The sequence below is a fragment of the Euprymna scolopes genome, chromosome 12 (assembly GCF_053919585.1).
Source record: "Euprymna scolopes isolate OS-2025 chromosome 12, ASM5391958v1, whole genome shotgun sequence".
NCBI lineage: Eukaryota > Metazoa > Mollusca > Cephalopoda > Sepiida > Sepiolidae > Euprymna > Euprymna scolopes.
The window spans coordinates 89,606,737-89,629,462 of NC_136493.1; the positions used below are offsets into that span (position 1 = coordinate 89,606,737).

The following is a 22,726-nucleotide window of genomic DNA, read 5'->3' on the forward strand; positions in this document are numbered from 1 at the left end:
GTGCGAGATCAAGGGCTTTAAAAAGCACAAACGCATGGCCGCTTGCTTCTTTGGTGAACGTTACATTAGATTAAATCTTATTGTTTAAAGTCGATATTGCAACGCTAGTCTGTGTAAATTACTTTCATTTTCATAGGGGAAAAATGCATTATCATAATCGTCATGTCTGTAACAGTTTTTTAAATGTATTTATTTATCAAGGGGGTCACTATTTAGTCCTAAAGGCCACTTTCGGATAAGAGTCAATGACTATAAGATACACTACTTCGTGCATCACTACCTACTGCTCCAACCACAACGGAAAATAACTTCACTATATTCCAATTACAAGTACTCGCAGAAAGTTTATTAAATACTAGAACATGTACCCGGCGTTTTCCGGTATGAAACTTAACATTAAATTCCTTATAAAAATGAAGTTAAAAAAAAAAGAAACTGAAACTTGTGCATGCGAGTATTATCTCTTTTTTTAAACAGTTCACTTCTAGTACGTAAAAAATCGGGCTGAGATGTGAACCAAAACCTAAAGACAGTCAAGTACGATAACCAATAGGCCAGTTTGACACAAATTTTAAAAAGAGTTTTCAAACCTACTTATTCTTAACATAATGTGAACGATTCGCGCATGCGCAGTCGTGAAATAGTAGACAAAGCGATAAATATCCGATGACCTAAGTACCAATTTTTCCGATTTGACCTCTTAGCAGCCCCTTTTTCCAGATGAAAGCCAATTAAAAAAATTTCCACCAGTCTGAATACTCTATATACCCAATTTCAAATCTGTAGATCTAAAATTCATTGAATATATAGGTTGAGAAGTGTCCTCACACCCACTCACATTCTCACTTTTATAGATATATCGATCAATATGGAAGATAATCTCTTTGTCATAGAGCAAAGCCTCTTGCAGATTTGAGAAAAAAACTGGTCATGACACAATGTTAACGAAACTGATAAAAGTCACAAAAAATGTCTGGCTAATAAACAAAAATATCGGTTCACTTAACATCAAAGAATACTGACCAAACCGTGATGAACTGTGCTCTAAAAATGGCCTGGCATACCGACGCACACGATTCATGATACCAACCAAACTTAGACTCGAGATGATCACCAGCACACACAGAATTCAGTATACACTGAACACAGATCGTAATCTAATGTTCTGGCCATAAATGCACGCTGAGATCATTAAAGCCATTTGAATGTGTGAAACCTGTCAATAACCCAATCACAGCAACAGTGACAACCACTGATGACCCACCCAATACTAGTCCACCCTGACCGTGTGGCCGGTGACTGATTTGAACTAAACAGCCAATAATCTGTAGTATTAGTCGATGATCATTCAGACTTTGTGGAAATAAGCCAGCCCCGAGCACAAAGTAAAACTCCCTTGCTAAAGTGCTCAAACCTATCTTTAGAACACATGGTTCACAATCAACAGTATCAAAAGCAATAGTTGAAACCAGAGAAAATGACCTTCAATCTGTAGTGGAATGAGGCCGTAAATGGATGGGGACATTTAATGCTACTAAGACTAAACTTCTTTCCTTTAACAAGTACAAGAAGCTTTTTCAACCACTGATAGCCATGACTAATAACACTTTATCCGAGAGCTCATCCTTTAAGCTTCTCGACTTAACATTCATGAACCAAGACAGATACAACGAAGCTGGGTTCGCTCTATTGTTCTAGAAAATTTCTAACACATAAGAGTATCATGTACCTCTAGAAAGTCAGCGTTCTCCTATGCATGGAGTATTGTTGCCATACAACTAGTCTCCACCTCTTAAGACAGGGTTCAAAAAACAGTTTCCAATTTAATAGGTCCCGCACTTTCAACCAAGCTTTAACTACTGTCCCATCAAGTATTTTAATAGAATGTGCATTGATGAACTTATTGCATTTGTGCCCCCTCCACATATACAACTCCGACAAACCCATTTAGCAGCAAAGTCCAACCCTTTCACTATAGAGATCCCTAGATGCTGGAGAGCCTTTTACTAGAATAGATTCATCCCTTGCATTGTTAGAGTTTGGAATTCCCTCTCTGCTTCCTCCTCCCTTTACTGTACTGACAAGAAGTTTAAATGTAATATAAACCAACATCTCGTTTATTTCCTTACATAGTCTTTTGTAAACATGGTCCCAAATAGAAGCCCCTAAATATGCCTTATTTGGGGTAAACAAGTGTAAAAAGAGGATAATTGACAATGCGACTAATTACACAGTGATTTCTGCAGATTCCCAAATTCATGGGGCTTCGAGCACATACCTTCTAGCCCTCATCTCCACCAATGGAATGAACGGGCTGAAGTGACACTAATGTAAGAAATTATAACATATCGATAATGCAACCACACGTGGTATGCACAGTTCACCAGCATAAGGGTTCTTTTCAAGACACACTTGTTCCATGCTACATTGCAAAGTTGCAGATTTGACATTAAATAACATAAAAATGGGTTGATATGTCGTAAAACATAAAAACCAAACCAAAATCGAACAATGGTGTCAATGCTTCTTTGGAAGGCACTCACTCCATTGATCACAGCAAATAAACTCGTACAAATTTACCATTGTAAGTATAGGGTTCTCAGCGACTATAATGGAACAATGGAGACTTGTTGCAACTTCAAAGGTTTTATTAGGGAGAGATGTTCGTTCACGAGTGGAGAGACTAAAAGACAGGCTAAAATAGATTCCTTTGTACTTAATTTTCTTACTTTACCTTAAAAATGTTCGACAAATGGATAAATCTCTGGGAAATATTCACTTTCATTTCTACATTGCCTGGTACGTCTGGGTCTCGCCACTTTCTCAGCTTAGAAACTCTGTCATGTGTCGGGAATATGTGATGTTATTTCTATCTAATAATTCAACACCTGCCTTCTAGCGCGTTTTGCGTAGGGAGCTGACCATTGAACCTTCGCATCAATCATGCTAGGTGCACTGTGTCTATTTTCGTTTGCTGCCAAGCTACCCTGACATGTACTTAACGTAACCCTTCCGAAATTCATATTAACTAACATAATCTTTTCTTACTGGCGTAGGATCTTGCAGCAAAATACGATATTTAACAACAACAATAACAACAAAACAAACACGAAGTAGACATTAAAAACAAAATTTTTATTTGCAGAAATTCGACAGTTTATTTTACTACAGTTAGATTTAATTACATGGTTTTTCAATATAACAAAGTCGGCAGAAAAGACCACCTCTCGGGGATGCAAAATGAGTAACATGCTTTGGTGATCATGTCCTTGTCGAAAGCAATGAATGATAAAACCTTTAGCAAGTCGATCTTGTTGTGAGCGTGCTTGTTGGTCTTGACCTCAATCACCGTCCTTGAATAAATACTCAAGTTGCTTGTAATTGGATTAGGAGAGCGGTCACTATCATCCTAAATTTGAATAAATCACTGAAATAGAAAATAAAGTAATATCAGTCATCAGCAATTATTTCATTGCTTAGTTATGAACGAAACCTACATTAAGATACAGTCCACATCTATTGAAAGGCCACTTTCTTCAAAAGGAACGCTTAAGTGAATTCACTCGTGAGATTCGTCCATGCATTCTTTTTGAACTCCATTATTCGATTTGTTTCCATTTCGTGAATCGCTGGTGATTTTAATGGATTTTTTAGGGTAAACTGCCAATCCACATCAATGAAACCATGGCGCATCTCTTAAATATGTACTATATAGTACTTACATAAATAATCTGTATTCATACATGCATACACACACATATGCATATTTTCTATATTGTGCATACATTAGGACGAAAACGTTCTAGTATACACACTTGAAACTTGATATATAGGGGATTTGGACAGGTGAAACAAATTTTTTAGTCTGCAAAAATAGATACTAACGGATCACAGCTGTAAAAAAAAACATGGAACTTAGCAAGATTAAGTCGACTAAACCTATACTTCTGCATATGCGTAAATATACAGCACTTATTGATTAAACAAATTTTTTTTTTTTTTAATTTTTGTATATGTATATTATACAATTTCCCTATCTGGGCAACATCACCGTTTTAGTTAGATAACACGCAGAAAGGATTGCTGGGTTTGTTTTGCTGGACGGCTGACCTCCAGCGTAACTGATAAAAAAGTATATTTGTTAAGAAAAGGAAGAAAAACGGAAGAGATTTGGACAGAAAGAAAGTGAGAGAGGAGAAGAGGGGTCTACTATAGAAAGAAAAGGATTTTGGGAGAAGGAAAGAAAAAAGAGGAAAGAAAGAGGAGGAAATGCTAATCTCAGAGAGGTGAGGGGAAAATTGGGGTTTTCATCAAAGCCATTTTTTGTACCAGATAGAGAGACTTCGCTTGCGGGCCTCGAAAGACAAACATATACCCTCTCTGGAACCTTGCAACGAAAATCAAATTAAGTCGAAACCCTGCACCAAAAAACAGTTTGTTATTTTGTGGTATGCGTTGCGCATTCAATGACATAAATTAACGAAAATAGATACCAACTTCATATATATATATATATATATATATATATATATATATATATATATATATATATATATATATATATATATAAGTGAACGTGTCTGTGTGTCTGTGTACATTTCCCTACACAATATCTCTGTCAATTTTAAGTCTACACACTCGAAATTTGATACTGAGATTTGGAAAAATCTTTGTGATCGGTTGGCTGATAAGGGGTCAAAGTTCAACGATTTGACTTTTGAGAACTCTACCAAACTCCTACGACAATTTTGGGTATAAACAATCGAAATTTTAGATATAGGTTCCTTGAACAAGGATTTTACTTAATAATTTGATTTGAGCCCAAAACAATAAATGTTAAGGGGTCATATAAGGGCAACTTTTTAAAAAAAAATTGACCTCTGTGGTATCTATTAAATTACTCAGACACTTTCTGGTCTAAACATTTGAAATTTGACATAAAGGTATTCAGAGATAGGGCAAGCTTTTTAATCGGTTTGGGTCGAAAATTTGAGCTACCAATATATAAATGTATGTATGCATGTTTGCATGTCTGCCTAAAACTTTCGACAGAGGCGACGGATTTCCATAAGATCAGTATCGTTTTGAAGCTCGACCCTTCAGACGACGAATACCGAAAAATTGGCTAAAAACATTAATTTCTTCACCCTCAACTGGGTACGTTTCTACAGGGAGGGGTCGCTTTCTTCAACGATATTTTCGAAAGTCATCCCCTCTTTTCGATTGTCTAGCCTTAATTTAACCCGACGTCACTTCCGGTTTGACGGTGGTCGTAATAGCAAAAACGTCACGTTTTCCCCCGTTCTTTTCCTCTTTCACAGTGCGGGTTCGAGCCTGCCTTCCTACTACCACTTTTTTTTTTATTTGCTCAGCATACACCTCCAAACACCCGGGCAACGCCGGAATTAAATGCTAGTATATATATATATACAACAGTAAACTTTATTTAAAACAAGAAAGAATATTTATACACTTTTTTACAGGCAATAACTTTGGGTGAAAAATGCATAAGACCATATATTTAGGCATGATCTGAGCTTAAATATTTAGTTTAAAGTTGTTCTCATGGTAATTCATGAATGTAGAGTTTGTTTGTTCATAAGTTGTAATGTTTGAGCTTACCTTGATAAGGCTCGATAGTACACGAAAGTTCATCTCATTACAGAATTAGTTGCATGTGTAAAAGACATTTGATACACGTGGCATGCGTAAGGGCCGCATACCACTCAGAAAAAAAAACAGAGAGAGAAAGGTGATATCGCTACCTATCGGTTGCAACATGCAATAGAGGCGATAATTGTATATGTCTCACGGCACCAAATCGATAAATGTTGTATAGGTCCATATTGGGGTTCATATATCGGGTACATTTTAAAGAGAGACGGGAACATGTAATACAGGATTGACAATGATGAGAGGGAGAGAGAGAAGACATTTATACATATTACAGTTCTGTAGATTCTTATGATATTTATTAGCGAGAGGAGAGGGTGATCAGTTCTTTTTACATCAGAGGGGTGAATCATTACTTACGATGGAGAGGGCACATTACTGTGAGGGAGTGGGGTTATACAAAGTTCATATTAAGATGATTAACACATTACCTTCACTTGTTGAATGACGACACGAAGACAACAGTTACAAATATCGATGGTGATTCTTTATTTCATTTGACCGGTCGAAATGATGATGACGTCAGGAATTCAAATTCGTTACTACATGGTTCAATGTTCTTTCCTTCGCTTCCAAAGGACCTTGACTCCAACTCTCTCTCTCTCTCTCTCTCTCTCTCTCTCTCTCTCTCTCTCTCTCTCTCTCTCTCTCTCTGGCTAGCAGACTCAGCTGTTCTGCTTCAACTGCTCGACTACCGACTCTTTTCTCTCTTATTATTGAGAATTCCCTTTTTGCTATGACGTCGGATGTGTGGTTCTAAACGTAACCACTCACGTGGCTCAGCACATGTTTGTCCAAAATATACTTTTTCAAACAAAGAATTCTCAACTAACCTATTTTTTAAATATATTTTAATTTGTATTGTTCATTCTTTTTTAGCTGACATTTTTAATTCAGTTTTTTTCATAAAAGAATGAACAATTAATTCTTTTTACAACACAAACAATATAAAACTATTTCCAAAACAATAGCTAAATTCTAACATTCAGATTCTGAATCTATTCTGAACCTTGCTTATAAGGTTCGAGTCTCGGCTTATCCTAATCTCATTTTCCACTTATCTAATGTTTTTCTTATTTACAGGAAAAGGGGACAGCCTTTTCTTGTAACACTATATGTTTTAGTTTCGATTTGAGCTGATTGCACCCAAGTCATTTTTTATTCTGATCTTGGGGATCATATAATTTTTTTTTTTTTACTTTGGTGTTGGGAGTAATATAATAGTTTTTACTTGGATGTTGGGTATAATATAATAATAGATCAAGATATGACTCTATAATAAATACGAATATCTGCATAAATTAAAATATCATATTTAAGTGTATTTTACGATTGGACAACGCCGGGGGGCCTGCTAGTATATACATATATATTTATTTAATCCTTTCTCTCAACTTTTAGTCTATAGAATTGAAACTTTATGTATAGGTAATTTGGACCTGTGGAACAAATTCGCTTTGATTTTTATCAGGTAAAATTAAAAGATGCTGATCTGAATGAGTAAGTATACAGTTATAGGTTAAAGTCGCTTAATTTTTACAGTTTTCTGATACATCTCTCGATAGTTTAAACAGTAATGGCTTAGGCTGTAGTGCTAAATTTTTGGGTTTCGATTCTAGCTGATGGCACCCACTTCATTTTTTTAACTTTTGAAATAACTACTACGTATTGGGTACAATGTAATAATCAATAGACGATTGGTTCTATAATAATAGTACGAAATCTGTATGAATTAAAAAATCATATTTAAACGCATTTTACAACTAAGCCTGCTAGTATATATATATATATATATATATATATATATATATATATATATATATATATATTTATGTATGTGTGTGTGTGTGTGTGCACATTAACTTTGACAGAAATTGCCTTGATTGAACGATTTGAACAAATGAATCATTTTAAAATTGATTGATGGATACAACTGAACAGCCGTATATACGAATACAATGTGAACATTGCAAGAATATTAATGCATATATATATATATATATGAGTGTGTGTGTGTGTGTGTGTGTGTGTGTGTGTGTATAAATGTATTCATGCATATATATACATGCATATATATATACATGCATATATACATGTATATATGTACATATATATATATACATACATGTATATATATTCATACACGTATATTTATATTCATACATATTTCTACGTACATATATATATACATGTGTATATATACATACATATATACATATATATAGATGTATATATATTCATATATATGTACATACATATACATACGTACATACATATATATTCATACATATATATACATACACACACGCACACACATATATTCATACATATATATATATATATATATATTTATGCACACACACACACACACACACACACACATATATATATATATATATATATATATATATATATATATATATACTAGCAAAAGTACCAGTCGTTGACTGGGTTCAGAAACCGCCTACAGAAATGGACTCTGATTTATGAAAATATGATAGGTTATGAAAAAGAAGGGTTGTAAAGAGATAGCTTCGAATTTGGGGGTATGAAAACCAAAGCAAAATATGATGAAAGTAAAAATAAAATAGATAAACCCCATAATTTATTATACCATACCTGTTCACACTGAAACACTTATCACAATATTCTGTGGATTTATATTAAAAAACCTTGTTAAACTTTGTGACATATTTCCATTCTATGGAGGTCAGGTGCGAACGAACACCCCATAATTTTATTATACCATATTTCTTCAAACTGAGACAATTATCAAAGTATACTTCCGCAGATAGATATGAAAAGTCTTTATTAAAGTTTGTGCCTATTTCCATTCTATGGAGGCCAGGCGCGAACGCAGACCCCATAATTTTATCATACCATCCCTATTTAAGTTAAAACATCCTTATCAAAGTATTATTATGTACATCTATATCAAAAACACTTGTAAACGTTTTTCTTTTTAAATTTTTTAATTTTTTATTTTCATACTTTGTGGACTAGGCGCGTACGCAGACCCCACAATTTTAATGAATCATCATTATGCCAGATCAAACATACCCATTCCTGTGTCTCGATACATCTTCTATCATTATATGTGATCAGTTTTCTATAATAGTCAACCATATATAGGAGCTTATTCGTGACCAGACACACACACAAACGTTCAAAGGGATCAAATGAAGCTATCGAATTACCAACTAACAAGTTAGAAATCGCACTAATCAGCAAGTAGTATCTACAAACGATGTCTAGGCTGCCGCGGACATACCCCTAGACTGTTCCCAGAGAGAATTGCCAACTTAAGTAATTGCTAACTAAGAATTGCCAAGAAAAACGAGGAAGACCAAAAATAAACTGGAAAAAGACAATCGAGAGAAATTTTACTGAAGAAATTGAAGGAACGATTTGTCTTCGAATCGAAAACGATGGTAAACTTTGACTGTCTTATGTGTCGTTAGATGCAGGAATTCCTAAGTTTAAGGCACTACATTGTTGATTGAACAGGAAAGAGAATAGAAAGTGGTCCTTGGGTTTACTTTCTGCAACCTCCCAACTCGAATACCTTATTTTATCCTTTAGTCCTCACATTCCATGACCGATGTTTCTTATCATGGGGAAAGGATTGCAGTTATCTGGTCGAAACTTATCAGCCTGACACTAATCATTGACTACTTTTGGACCTTGAGGTAGTATCTTTAGCTCCTTTAGTCAAGTGGCTTCATGTTTTGCCTGGCGCTATTTCAATAAAAAGAAATGCTTTAGCAAGATTGTGAGTAAGTGAGAAGGGTTTAATAGTTTTCTGCTCATCCAAAACTCTGGAAGAAGTCTGGAAAAGGTGATCTATCGAAATGTCTGTCCAACTCAAATTGTCAATAATATGCAATCGACATTTAAGCTGATCCGGAATACTCTAAGATTGGTCCCAAAGAGAATTGCTGACAAAGTGCTCCAATTGACACTTTAAGGTAAAAGAAAATGAAAATCAAAACTGAGCTGGAAACAAACAACCGAGAGAGATTTGATAGAAACACGATGAAACTTGATTTGGCTTCAGATCGAAATCGATTATATACTTTGACTGTGATTTAGTTTATGCATAATTCAAAATCTTCGGAGAGTTTTTTTATAAAATTTGGAAAATAGACAAAGAACGTTATATGGAGTTTAATAAAATTGATTTTATTTATTTTAAAGGGAGAAACAGGAGATTCTCCTTAAAAATAAACATTAGGAAATAAAGTTGCTGTAAATACAATCAAGACTTTGGATCGTATAAATCTTAATTTGCAGCTTTTTCAAGAATCCGTTAAATCAAAATCAACCCAGATAGATAAGGTATGTTTCACTATTGACCGATGTTAACCCCCCCCCTCCAAGAAAGCTGTTCTCGTTCCCTATTATTGTAAAGACCGTTTATCATAAATCTTATATGTCCTGTTTATATACTCATCACTAAACGATCACATATACGCTTAAAATATATATACACTGAACATCTTAGAGACAATTAAATATATAACACGTTAAACAGAAAATAAACACATCCATATACGTTCGTAAATATAAGAACATATTGTGTAGACGGCTATATAACCCGACCGGGTATAAAAACACTATCGTCGATATTGTTGGTTGGTCTTTTTGTTTTAGTCTAGCAGCCCGTTTCATAGTTACTGTTACAAAGACGATCTGTCGTTGTAAGCAACAAGGCAATTCGTTGCAACTCCTGTTGACCAAGAAAAGGAGTGAAGGGTTCACCACGTAAGGTAAGAGTTTCATTGTTTTTTCCTTCTACGTCGAGTTCTGGTTTAACCCGTTGAGTTTCAGAAACGCCCCCCTCCCCCTTTTAGTCGGTTAAAATCCGACACTTTGCAACGAATCACAAAAAAAAAAATGAACGACCCTGTTACTCGAAGGGAACTAGAGAGAAGACTGGACCTTCTTCAAAGAAAAATAAGGATGACTGTGGTAGGGATGGAAGAAGAACCTCTGTCCTTGAATGTATTTTTATCTTTTGAAAAGGATATAGAAGGATGGCTAGAGGAGCTAGAGGGTGTGTCTTGGAGTATGGAGGAACATGCTTCCGAAGAGGAAGCTGAATCGTTTGCCGAACTATTTCAGGCTTCTTTTAAATTTAAGAGAGAGGTGCGACACCGACTGGGTGTTGTACGGGCAGTCAGTGAAGGAAATACTACAGCGGTCCCTATAAAAGATAGGTGGACCCCAACGTTGAACCAACCTTCAACCCTCATAGTCAGGAAGCCACTAGTATCCCAGACCCAACCAAGTCCTTCAACCCAACCGCACATTCTTCCTTTTTAGTAGAACCTTTTAAAATCAAACTGAAAGGGCCACATTTCAGTGAAAGGGATTTTGAAAGAAATAGAAGTTTTAAGGACTTTCTCACCAAGTTTGAGAATTGTGCGTTGTCAATACCATCGGCAACAGGAAAGCTGTATTTTTTAGGTGTTCTCTTGAGGGTAGAGCCCTTCAACTTATTAACCACCTTTCAGTTTCTGAAGACACTTATTCAGTGGCTCTAAAACTGTTGAAGGAACAATACTTGAATGAGGAAGAAATACGTGGCGAAATAATCCAAGGTATATTAGATTTTCGCTTGGAGAATCCTAAAGATTTGGTGGGGTTGAAGGACTTCATGCTAAAAACGCAGGCGGATGTATGGGAACTTAGAGCATCATACAGCTGTGATTTATATGATGACATGTCGGCAGGTGCAATAATAATTTCTCAGGTATTGTTTGCAAAATTACCAGCCAACATAAAAAATGAACTGATCAGGATTGCTGGAAAAACATACCCAACCTTGTCAGTAATCCTGTTAAAGACACCAGAAATTATTAAGCGGTTTTTGATTGTTAAGAAACCTGAATAGCACCCTATGGCTAAGCTGAGACCTCCACCAAAACTTAGGAAAGAAAAGAAAGATGAATCCCATTCCTCACTGAAGGCTTTCAATACCAAGGTGGAATCAAAACCACAAAATGAGTTTTGCAAGAAGCATGAGCATCTTTCGGAAAGTTGTCCCTACTACATCTCCCATGAAACCCGGATTACAAGGTGCAAGGAACTTTGGCTGTGTTTTAGATGCCTAAAAAAGACACATAGGGGAGCAATGTGCCCTTTGAGAGCTAGAAATAGTAGCTGTAGCAGCTGCACTATTAAGGGCCACGTGACAGCAATGTGCCCAGACAAGAGAGGCAAGGTGCGCGTGGACACCTGTTTACATACGAATGATTACAGCTACGGTTTCATGTCTCCTGTAATCAACATAGTGGTAGGAAAGGGAAATAGTCAGTTGGAAATAAATTGTCTCCTGGACACCGGAAGCCAAAGGACCTACTTGGATACCTCTGTGCTGGAAAAACTGAATTGTCTTTCTACAGCTAAAGAAAATAGGTTGGAAGTGAAAACCTTTTTGGGCTCAGAAACAAGACCTTTTAAGGAGGCCTCTGTGGAATTAAGACTTATCCCTGAGAAAGTTCACGCTCTTCAAGTTCTTTCCTGTGAATTGAATCTTTCACATGAATTACGGGAGCTTCCGCAGATAGTTAAAAACTTGAAACGACATCAATTGGCAATTAAGTATAATCCCAGAGACAATTATATGAAAATTGAGGGGCTATTGGGAATTGACGCCATTCAATTCATAGAACCGTTTCAAATCGTCCCCTGCATGTATGGAGCCGCTTTTTCCACTCCAGAAGAACTTGTACCCTTTGGCAACTGCCGTTGCTTCATGCATGAGAATCAATTAAAACCAAGGCACAAAGTAGAGAGAGGGGCAAAAATTAATTGTACCTCTTTGTTGGAAAAAACACCTACACTTTCAGAGTACAAAATTAATTTTGTGCTGAACCCAGTGGAGAAATACCTAGACCCGTTAAAAGCTTGGTTTGAAGAAGGAAACGTGCAGAGAGGACTGGAAAGTATGTTTAGCATGGAGTCACTAGGGTTACCTGTCACAGACGAATTCTCCATCGTGGATGAGGAGATGGTACAGAAGTTTAGGAACACTATATCCTACAGAGATGGCCGATACCATGTACAGCTGCCATGGTATGAAGACAAAGTGAAGTCTTTGCCTTCTAACCACAATGCCGCTCTTAGAATACTAGAAAGAGTAATTAAAGACCTGGAGAAGAAATACGTCTTTAAGCAACAGGAAGACGAAGGAATTATAGAGGAAATAACAGTCACTCTAGAAGACTTTCAAAATTATATATGGATTCCGCACAGACCGGTACTCAAACTGGCTGATCAGACGACTACGAAGGTTAGACCTGTATTCAATTGTTCCTACAAGGGGGCAAATTCTATATCTCTGAATGAGGCAGCCTCTCCAGGAGTCAACCTAATGGGAGACATGTTGGAACTGTTGATTCCCTTTAGGGCCAACAAATATGTGTTATTGGCTGACATAAGGAAAGCATTCCTTATGATTCGTCTAGACCTGGAAAAGGACCACAATCGTTTGTTTCTTTTTAAAGAAAGGTGACAACTTGCATTGTTACAGATACTCTACCATCTTATTCGGTTTCAATGTCCCTTTATATTAAATTATGTTTTGAAATATCATTCAGAAGAATTTCCATCAGATGAATGTTCCCAGGTCGAACTTTTATGTGGACAATTTGGTGAAAACAGGAAATGACATAAATACTCCATCTACATTATACACAACGGTGAAGGAGCGACTGCAAGAGGGTAACTTTGAGATACAATCCTGTAACTCCAACAGTGCAGTGTTGCGAAAAAGATGACGGCAGATGGAACTCTGTCAAGGTTTGATTCTGGTGTGGAGAAAGTTTTAGGGTACTTGATAGAACTTTGGAAGCAAAAGGTTAATTGGGATGATGAAGTTCCAGAGGAGTCAAAAAAAGACATGGAAAGCTCTGGCGAAGAACTTAACAAAATTGGGTTCTATATCATTTCCAAGGAGAGTCCTAGACGAAAATAAGCCACTAAAATTGTTCCTATTTTGTGATGCCTACGCATACGGCTTTTCAGCATATGCCGTACAGGATGGACAGTCAGCACTGGTGTTTGCTAAAGCCAAAGTAGCACCCTTACAAGGTAAATCACTCCCCACTTTGGAGCTTTTGTCAGTATTCCTGGCATTGAAATGTTTTCCCTTTATAAAGAAAGCCTTAAAGAACTCCCTGATAGAAAAATATATGTTCTAAAAGACGCTCAAGTGGTATTGGCTTGGATACTATCAAAGTCGATAACCACAAAAAAACATCTTTGCATGCAACAGGCTGCAAGATATAACGCAAATGTCGGCAACAATCAGGTCAGAGATGAAGTTGGAGTTGAGTTTCCAATACGTGCCAACTAAGGAAAACCCAGCTGACTACATCACAAGAGGACTAACCTTTAAAAGACTTAAGGAAAACCTTTCCTATTGGTATGAAGGCCCTGTGTGTATAAAGCAGGAAGAAATTCAGTGGAACAGGGTCGAGTTAGGTTGCCTCTCCGAAGAACAAAAGGAATGCGTTCATCCTGCAATGAATTTGTTTATGAGACATAAAAACGAAAGTCCCCCTATAGTCTCTGTAGAAAGATTTTCCAACTTCAACAGATTAGTTAATGTAATGACTTTGGTTTTCAAGTTTATCAACAAAACGTTGAAGAGAAGTGAGGAGAATCACATTCTGGCAAAAATTTATTTGATAAAATTAATGCAAAGGGAATCTTTTGCCTCAGAGTTAAATTTTTTGTTGGATCCTGAAGGTAAAAGTCCACCAAAACTAGTGAAAAACTTAAACCTATACCTGGATCCTTCCAATATCATTCGTTCAAGGGGAAGGATAAGTGGATCAGAATGGCATACCTATTAGGTGCAGAATCCAATTCTTATGGCTAAAAAACACCATTTAACAGGTTTAATTAGAAAGGACACTCATCAGAGAAACCAACATTTGGGTTTGGCAACAGCCTTATATGAAATAAGGTTACAGGGGTATTGGATACCACAGGCCAGACAGGCTGTAAAAAAAACTCCTGAGTACTTGTGCCAAGTGCAAAAGATACAATGGCACTGCCTTCTCGACACCGAATGCAACAGACCTTCTTAGCTCTAGAGTAAATTTAGTAAGACCATATCTCCATACCGGTGTGGATTGCACCAGTCACATCTGGGTTAAGGGAGAAGTGAAGGACTATAAAATGTATATCCTCATCTTTACCTGCATGTCTATCAGAGCTGTTCACATGGAACTAGTCCCAGATATGATTGTATCTTCATTCTTATAGGCCTTTTCGTTTCACAAATGCGAATGGAATGCCCTCTCATCTCTACTCGGACAATGCAAGGACTTTCATTTCTGCAGCCAAAATAATTGATAAGGAGTTGATCACTGATGAATTCAGGGAGAAGTTTGGTTCTTACTACCTTAAACATTGTACCATTCCACTTTATTCAGCTTGGTATGGAGGTACTTGGGAAAGGACGATTAAGACAGTTAAATCCTGTCCATACAAAACTATAGGAAGAGGAAAAGTTGACTATTTTGGTCTATTAACCATGTTATCTGATATCCAGCGTGCCATTAATAGTCGTCCTCTGACTTATAGAAGTTCTAATGAGATGGATTGCCTAACTCCAAACTCTCTCATGAATCCAAATGTGGGTCAAGGTTTAATAATAAGGTTGGACAATGAAGAACTGGGACTAACGGGGCCACTTAGCCGGATCGATTTAAAGAAGACTCTCCATCTTCGCGAAGAAAATTTAGTGAAATTTAGAAAGATGTGGCACGAAGATTACCTGTTGAGCCTTAGAGAAAAAATTCCGGAGTTATCTGACCCTTCCTTTAATAATGCCATCAAAGCGGGCGATATAGTGTTAATTAAGGACCCCCTTAAAACTAGACCATTTTGGTCTATAGGCGAAGTCCTGGAGTTGATTGAAGGAAAGGATGAGTTGGTTCGTTTAGCAAGAGTAAGAAAAGGAAATGGAGCTATATTGACCCATTCCATCAATCATTTATTTCCTCTGGAGATTAATTCTCTTTCGGAAAATATGGAGGAAATTCTTCATGAACCAGAGCATGTGCCAGACCAAAATATATCTTCCCGACCTGATGAGAGTGTTAGAATCTGGATTTGCCCTGCATGTAATAAACCGGAAGATTTCAGACCGATGGTGGCTTGTGATTAGTGTAATGACTGGTTCCATTTTGGTTGTGTGGGCCTAGTAGATGCGCCCCCAGAAGAAGAATGGTATTGTCCAACGTGCAGGCCAAGGCGTCGGGGTAGACCCAGTTTGTTAGGTGTCTAAAAGGCACCAGAAATTTCTGGTGCAGGTCTCAGGCAAGACCTTAAAAACTGCAACTAAAAAATGAATTCCCTTCTCTTTTCCCCCATCTCACCTCCTGTAAAATACTTTTTTCTTTTTTTCGTTTTTGTTTATTTTTTTTTTGATATAGGAATGTGTGATAATTTTTACTTACCGGGACTCGATGTGGGGGGGGGGTGAAGCAATGGAATTCTGTGTGGCAGTCGTTCAAGCAAAAGGGTTGAAAGTGCTTGGTCGACTGCTTTTATAATAGTGTTTGTTTTTATCCACTCACGTGGATCGGACTTAACATTTACATAGAAGCGACTAGTGGGTATAAAAACACCCCCTATCGGTGATATTGTTGGTTGCTCTTTTTGTTTTCGTCCAGCCGCCCGTTTCATAGTTACTGTTACAAAGACGATCAGTCGTTATAAGCAACGAGGCAATTCGTTGCAACTCCTGTTGATCAAGAAAAAGCGTGAAAGGTTCACCACGTAAGGTAAGGGTTTCATTGTTTTTTCTTTCTACGTCGAGTTCTGGTTTAACCCGTTGAGTTGCAGAAACACGTCCCCCTTTTAGTCGGTTAAAATCCAACAGTTATGGCTCAGTTCTTCTGTTGGTTCATATCTTATACCGTACGTTCTAAAACTTTCATCTGGCTAATAACTTGATGCCTAAAATGAAATTTATTCGATATACAAGTTTGCAATTTTAATGGAACAATCATAAAAATGATGTACCCATCAATTTCCGACAATGATGATTGATGCTTACAAAAGGGTTCAAGTTTTTGTCTTTAAATATCACAACCCATTTTTTTATGGTTGTCCACCAACACTATTATAAGTAAGGGGTCAGAAGATGTAGTCTCAGGAAATCATCTGTGAACTGATTAGCAGTGCTCTGACAGTTAATGTCAACACTGACTCAACAGATAGTGATAAAATAATTGAATCCTCTTTGACTTTGCTTTGTTTATCCATGACTCTAGACAAAACATCTGCATGTCTAATTGCATCAGTTGAACAATATCTGATGAAGAAATCATAATCCAATAGCAATCAGGACTATTTTTACAGATGGTTAGCTGTATGGACGGGGATACCTTTCTTGGAATGCAAAAATGGTAACAATGTAGCACATTACAGCAGGTGTCAGTGATTTGGATGAACGAGCTCTTACTTTTTGACTGCCACCGAGAAAACTAAACTATAATCAAACTGACACTCAGTGAACCATTTCTTTGATACACCCTTTTTATAAAAGCTGCTGAGAGGTGCATGAACTTGATGAAATTCTGATAAAAATGAATTGTAGCGTTTAACCATGCTAAGGAAAACGCGTAAAGTTGTAATATTTGTTTGTGCAGGCATTTGGCATTCTTTTTTAATAACTGAAATATTTCTAGGTCTGACTGTCGAACACTTTCTACCCAAAGAAATCCCAGATATTTAGTTTGTTTGTATTATTTGAATACTAATGTTCTCATTTGGAGTGATATTTGCCGATGTACCCTTCTTCAGCTATGTAAGTCGCCATGTTTGGTAAAGGAAAAGTGGAGTTAACTCTACACTTTCGAGGTTTTGTATTTAAGTTCTAATTGAAAATGAATTTACAAAATATAATAAAGTTAATAAAAAATATCAGGCAAAACAATAGGAGATATTATTTCTAAATTATTTATAACAAAAAAAGAAGGCTAAATTAGATTCATAACCAATTATAAGTTTTTTAAAAACCCAAATTTACAAAACAAGAAAAGTGCTGATGAAACATAATTGTTAAATTACGTGTTGTCTTGTGGTGTCGATTAAATGCAAGTTTGTTTTTTTAACGAAATGTAATTTTTCACATTTTCATATAGATAGTTTTGAATAAATCGCTATCTAACGCCTGATATAAGATTTGTTTTTTTTTAAAGGTTCACATACCATTGGTTCCCTACAGCTGGCACATGACAACCGTGGGCGCTTATTGCTTTTCACACTATTCCTACATGAGAAAAGATCGTCTGCCAAAAGAAAACGAGAAATGCTCAAAATTATTGCATATAAATATTTATGCACATTCGAGGGGCTACCATTCAAAGCAAAGGTGACGCCGGCTATATTTTAGCAAGTAATGGACGAATTACTGAAAAGAGTTGATATGCCGTCAAACTAAACGATCAAATCAAACTTTTTCTTCATGGAATCATTCCAACTTCTTGTTCACTATGTAAAGTATGTGTGTTTCGGATTGACGTCAATAATATTATTTTGTTTCGGGTTGCCATTCAATTTAATTTGAATGTTTGTTGCTTTTTATGTTGCTACTGAGAATGAACTCTTTTCTTTTGCTGGTGAAGAGAAAAAAGAAAACGGGGAATGCTCAAAATTATTACATATAAATGTTTGTACAAATTTGAGGGACTACCGTTCAAAGTAACAGTGACACCGGCTATATTTTAGCAGGTAATGGACGAATTACTGAGTGGTGTAGAGTTTGCCTATCTGGATGATATCTTCATCTTTTTTTAACAACGTGCCCTGAACTGTGCTCATCTTCAATTCTGTCTCCGATCACCAGATATCACCGGATATATTTGCCAAGTTGTTTTTTAAATTCTTTTTCATAGGTCTATAACTACTGGAATGATAGAGATCTTCCTAAGATTCCAGTTTCTTTTAATGTCGTACATAAGACCTTGGTATTTCATTATCTTTTCCCTTTTTAGCTCTGTTTAATCCGGCGGACACTACTTTTTCCAACATCTTGGAAAACCTCATTAGTTTACCCAGTATTTAATCCGGCGGACACTACTTTTTCCAAGTGTTCTAGATCTTTTTCTAACAACATGCCTGAACTGTGGTCATCTTCAATTCTGTCTTCGATAGGATCTTCTGATCACTCGGTTGTCTCAATAAAGATTAAAACAAAGTATAAGAAAACTTCAAATATCCCTCTCCATCAGACAGTGTATCAATACTTGATGGCATACTGAGACAGCTTCCGAACATTTGTATCAGAACTACCTCTACACTCTATGTTCATAAAGAATGCATCTCATGTAGCATCCGACTTAACTGATTGATTAACCATCGGCGTGAACAACTCTATGAGTTTAAGCGACAAACAAAATCCTGAACAGGGCAACCTAACTTCTGAATTTTCTCCCAAGCCAGAAAATAATCTGAACGACATCAACATATCTGTTCATGATGTTGCCACACCCATCAATAACCTTGATGCAAGCAAAGCAACTGATCCTGACAATATTCCAGTTATAGTAATCAAAAGGTTGCAACCGGAACTAGCAACCAGTTTTACAAAATTGTTCAATGTAGCATGTAGACTTAACTAATTAGTTAACCATCAGCATACCCTGCAAAGAAATGTCAACACAAACCAAACAGCCAACTATAGTACACCCCTGAATGTGCTGCCGCCATTTTACATAGAAACTACTACTTCAATTGTTTTAAACTTAATAGATGTTTTGAAACTAAAGTTGCCTTTCGAACTGCTAGCAATCAGTGGCAAATGATTATCGAAAGCAAGAGAGAGTCATATGCTCAGATCATCAAATCCAAATTAGAAGAACAAAGGGTTGGTTTCCATGAGTTTTGGTGAATAAGAAACAAGATTCTGAAGAGATGCGTGTCCTCTATTCCGCTCATCATCAACAAAATGATTTCATCAGCATGTGATAAAGCCAAAGTTCTTGCCAAGAACTTTGCAGCAAACTCAATCCTATGCAATCAGGGCTACCTACATCCTGAATTTCCTGCCAAGCTTGAAAATAATCTGAACGACATCAACATATCTGCTCATGATGTTGCTACACTCATCAAGAATCTTGATGCCAGCAAAGCAACTGGTCCTGACAATATTCCAGTTATAGTACTCAAAAAGATCCAAACGGAACTAGAACCCATTTTTGCAAAAATGTTTAATCGATACCTAAAAAAATGCTTTCCAACATCTTGGAAAACCTCATTAGTTTACCCAGTATTTAAAAATACTAGAGATTGGTGTTCTGCATCTTACTACAGACCAATTAGACTTCTGTGTGTCATGAGTAAATTGATTGAATCCATGTTAAATAGAGAAATTGTCAACCACATCAGCAAAAACAACCTACTCAGTAATGCAATGGGGCAAAAGGTGGATGGTTAATTTTAACACATACAAAACTCGGCTTCTATCTTTTCACCATAAACACTCTGATCCGCACTTGGCCCAAATTTATATGAATGGCTCTTGTCTCAAAGAAGCTCCTTGCTTTGACAAGTTTTTGATTCTGACCATCACTTCTGACCTGTAATGGAAGACCTACATAAAATTTGCTGTCAAAGACTCTGGAAAAATGGTTGTGTCATTTTACCATTCCAAAGCTATCTCACTCTTAACGCTATTCTCTATCTGTATAATAGCCAGATACACCATAAAATGGAGTACTGTTGCCACATCTGGGCAGTAACTGTTTGAAGCAGCATATCTTACCTTGACAGAGTTTAAAACCGGCTTCAAAACCTAGTAAATGATGCCCTTTTCTTTTCACTGCAACCTCTTCCTCCACAGAAGAGGTTGTGAGCTTGTCTCTACTTTGTCGTTATTTTCATGGCAAGTGCTCGTCTGAGCTTCAATCTATGCCTCTATCATCAAACTTTCACAAAAAACACTCAACTAGTTACAACAGCGATCAACAATTTCATCAATTCTCTATTTGTGCCTAATTCTAAACAGAAATTCCATGAACAAAGCTTCTTTCCTAGAATTACGAGCCTGTGAAACTCTGTTATGTAGGCCTGCTTTCAAGTTGAGTACAATATGGTTGTCTTCAAGTCCAATGTACACAAGTTTTTGTTGAGTCGTCCCATTAAATAATCAAATTATACTCAATTTCCACCACTAACGATTTCTATGCAGTTGTCCCAGCGACCACTGTGCACTCATTAACCCTTATCCTTGATTGGCTGTCGGGCCTTGATAAGAGGTGGATCCCTTGTAAAAAAAATTAGAGAATTGTGTAATCATCAAACATACCCATCTCGGGTACAATTTTATCAAGGAGGTTGTTTATGAATATGAGGAGGTTCAATAATAATAAAAGAGTCTGATATTGGCTACCCAGGCATATCAGGGATAAAGAATCTGATGCAACATGGATCAACATGGATCAACAATTTTGCAAAGGTTGCACGTTAGCAGCAAAAACCTCTACCATAAAATTCAAACCTTAGCCTTAAACAAACCGAATATTTATATTGACTTTGCTGGATCATTGAAAGAGTTCTATTATTTGGTTGTAGTAGATGACTTTACTAAATGCCCAGAGTTTTAGGTAGGTTTTATGTGTGAGTGCACAAAACCCCTAATAAAATATTAACTTGCGGCACAAAAGGACAGAGAGATTAATCAACACCTCTTTTTAGAACAAAACAACGAAAGGGTTTTATTTCGAAAGAAGAAGGACTGTGTCCGAGGAGGAAAAGGGAAAAGGAATAGAAATTAGTTCTAGAATGTTCTCGTGTCAGGAGGAAGAAACTTGAAGAGTATCCCCAGGTTGTCCAGTAGAGGTATTTAGTGGAGTAGTTGCATCCTGGGGAGATTCAGTGGACAGAGAGTGAAAGGAGAGAGGTCTGTCTTCTTTTGTGGTCTGAGCTCCTCTGCTGACTAGTTTTTGACAGGAGTACTTAGTTCCTTAAGGGACATATAGGATTAATGTGTCCTGGTAGCTGACTGGTTAGGGTGTGGCCGCATCAGTCAGCAATCGTGTAAATCGTGAGAAAATAGTTTGTAATGGTGACTGCTACATATTAAAGTACAAAAAAAAATAGTTTGTAATGGTGACTGCTACATATTAAAGTACAAAAAAAAATAGTTTGTAATGGTGACTGCTACATATTAAAGTACAAAAAAAATAATTTGTAATGGTGACTACTACATATTAAAGTACAAAAAAAATAATTTGTAATGGTGACTGCTACATATTAAAGTACAAAAAAAAATAGTTTGTAATGGTGACTGCTACATATTAAAGTACAAAAAAAATAATTTGTAATGGTGACTGCTACATATTAAAGTACAAAAAAAAATAGTTTGTAATGGTGACTGCTACATATTAAAGTACAAAAAAAATAATTTGTAATGGTGACTGCTACATATTAAAGTACAAAAAAAAATAGTTTGTAATGGTGACTGCTACATATTAAAGTACAAAAAAAATAATTTGTAATGGTGACTGCTACATATTAAAGTACAAAAAAAAATAGTTTGTAATGGTGACTGCTACATATTAAAGTACAAAAAAAATAATTTGTAATGGTGACTGCTACATATTAAAGTACAAAAAAAAATAGTTTGTAATGGTGACTGCTACATATTAAAGTACAAAAAAAATAATTTGTAATGGTGACTGCTACATATTAAAGTACAAAAAAAAATAGTTTGTAATGGTGACTGCTACATATTAAAGTACAAAAAAAATAATTTGTAATGGTGACTGCTACATATTAAAGTACAAAAAAAAATAGTTTGTAATGGTGACTGCTACATATTAAAGTACAAAAAAAATAATTTGTAATGGTGACTGCTACATATTAAAGTACAAAAAAAAATAGTTTGTAATGGTGACTGCTACATATTAAAGTACAAAAAAAATAATTTGTAATGGTGACTGCTACATATTAAAGTACAAAAAAAAATAGTTTGTAATGGTGACTGCTACATATTAAAGTACAAAAAAAATAATTTGTAATGGTG

General features: G+C 36.2%; 2 protein-coding genes across 2 annotated transcripts; both read left to right on the top strand.

Annotated features, from left to right (window-relative positions):
- The first annotated feature begins 11,575 nt into the window (after positions 1-11,575).
- LOC145291085 (uncharacterized) lies at positions 11,576-13,192 on the top strand. Its single transcript, XM_080136601.1, has one exon. It carries the CDS (start codon positions 11,576-11,578, stop codon positions 13,190-13,192), a length of 1,617 nt encoding a protein of 538 aa, XP_079992727.1.
- Positions 13,193-14,980: 1,788 nt separating this feature from the next.
- On the top strand, positions 14,981-15,859 carry LOC145291086 (uncharacterized). The gene has a single exon (XM_080136602.1). It carries the CDS (start codon positions 14,981-14,983, stop codon positions 15,857-15,859), a length of 879 nt encoding a protein of 292 aa, XP_079992728.1.
- The last annotated feature ends 6,867 nt before the right edge of the window (positions 15,860-22,726 follow it).

Coding starts and splice junctions, on each gene's coding strand:
- LOC145291086 (XM_080136602.1), top strand. CDS start 14,981: ATGCCCTCTCATCTCTACTCGGACAATGCAAGGACTTTCATTTCTGCA.
- LOC145291085 (XM_080136601.1), top strand. CDS start 11,576: ATGGCTAAGCTGAGACCTCCACCAAAACTTAGGAAAGAAAAGAAAGAT.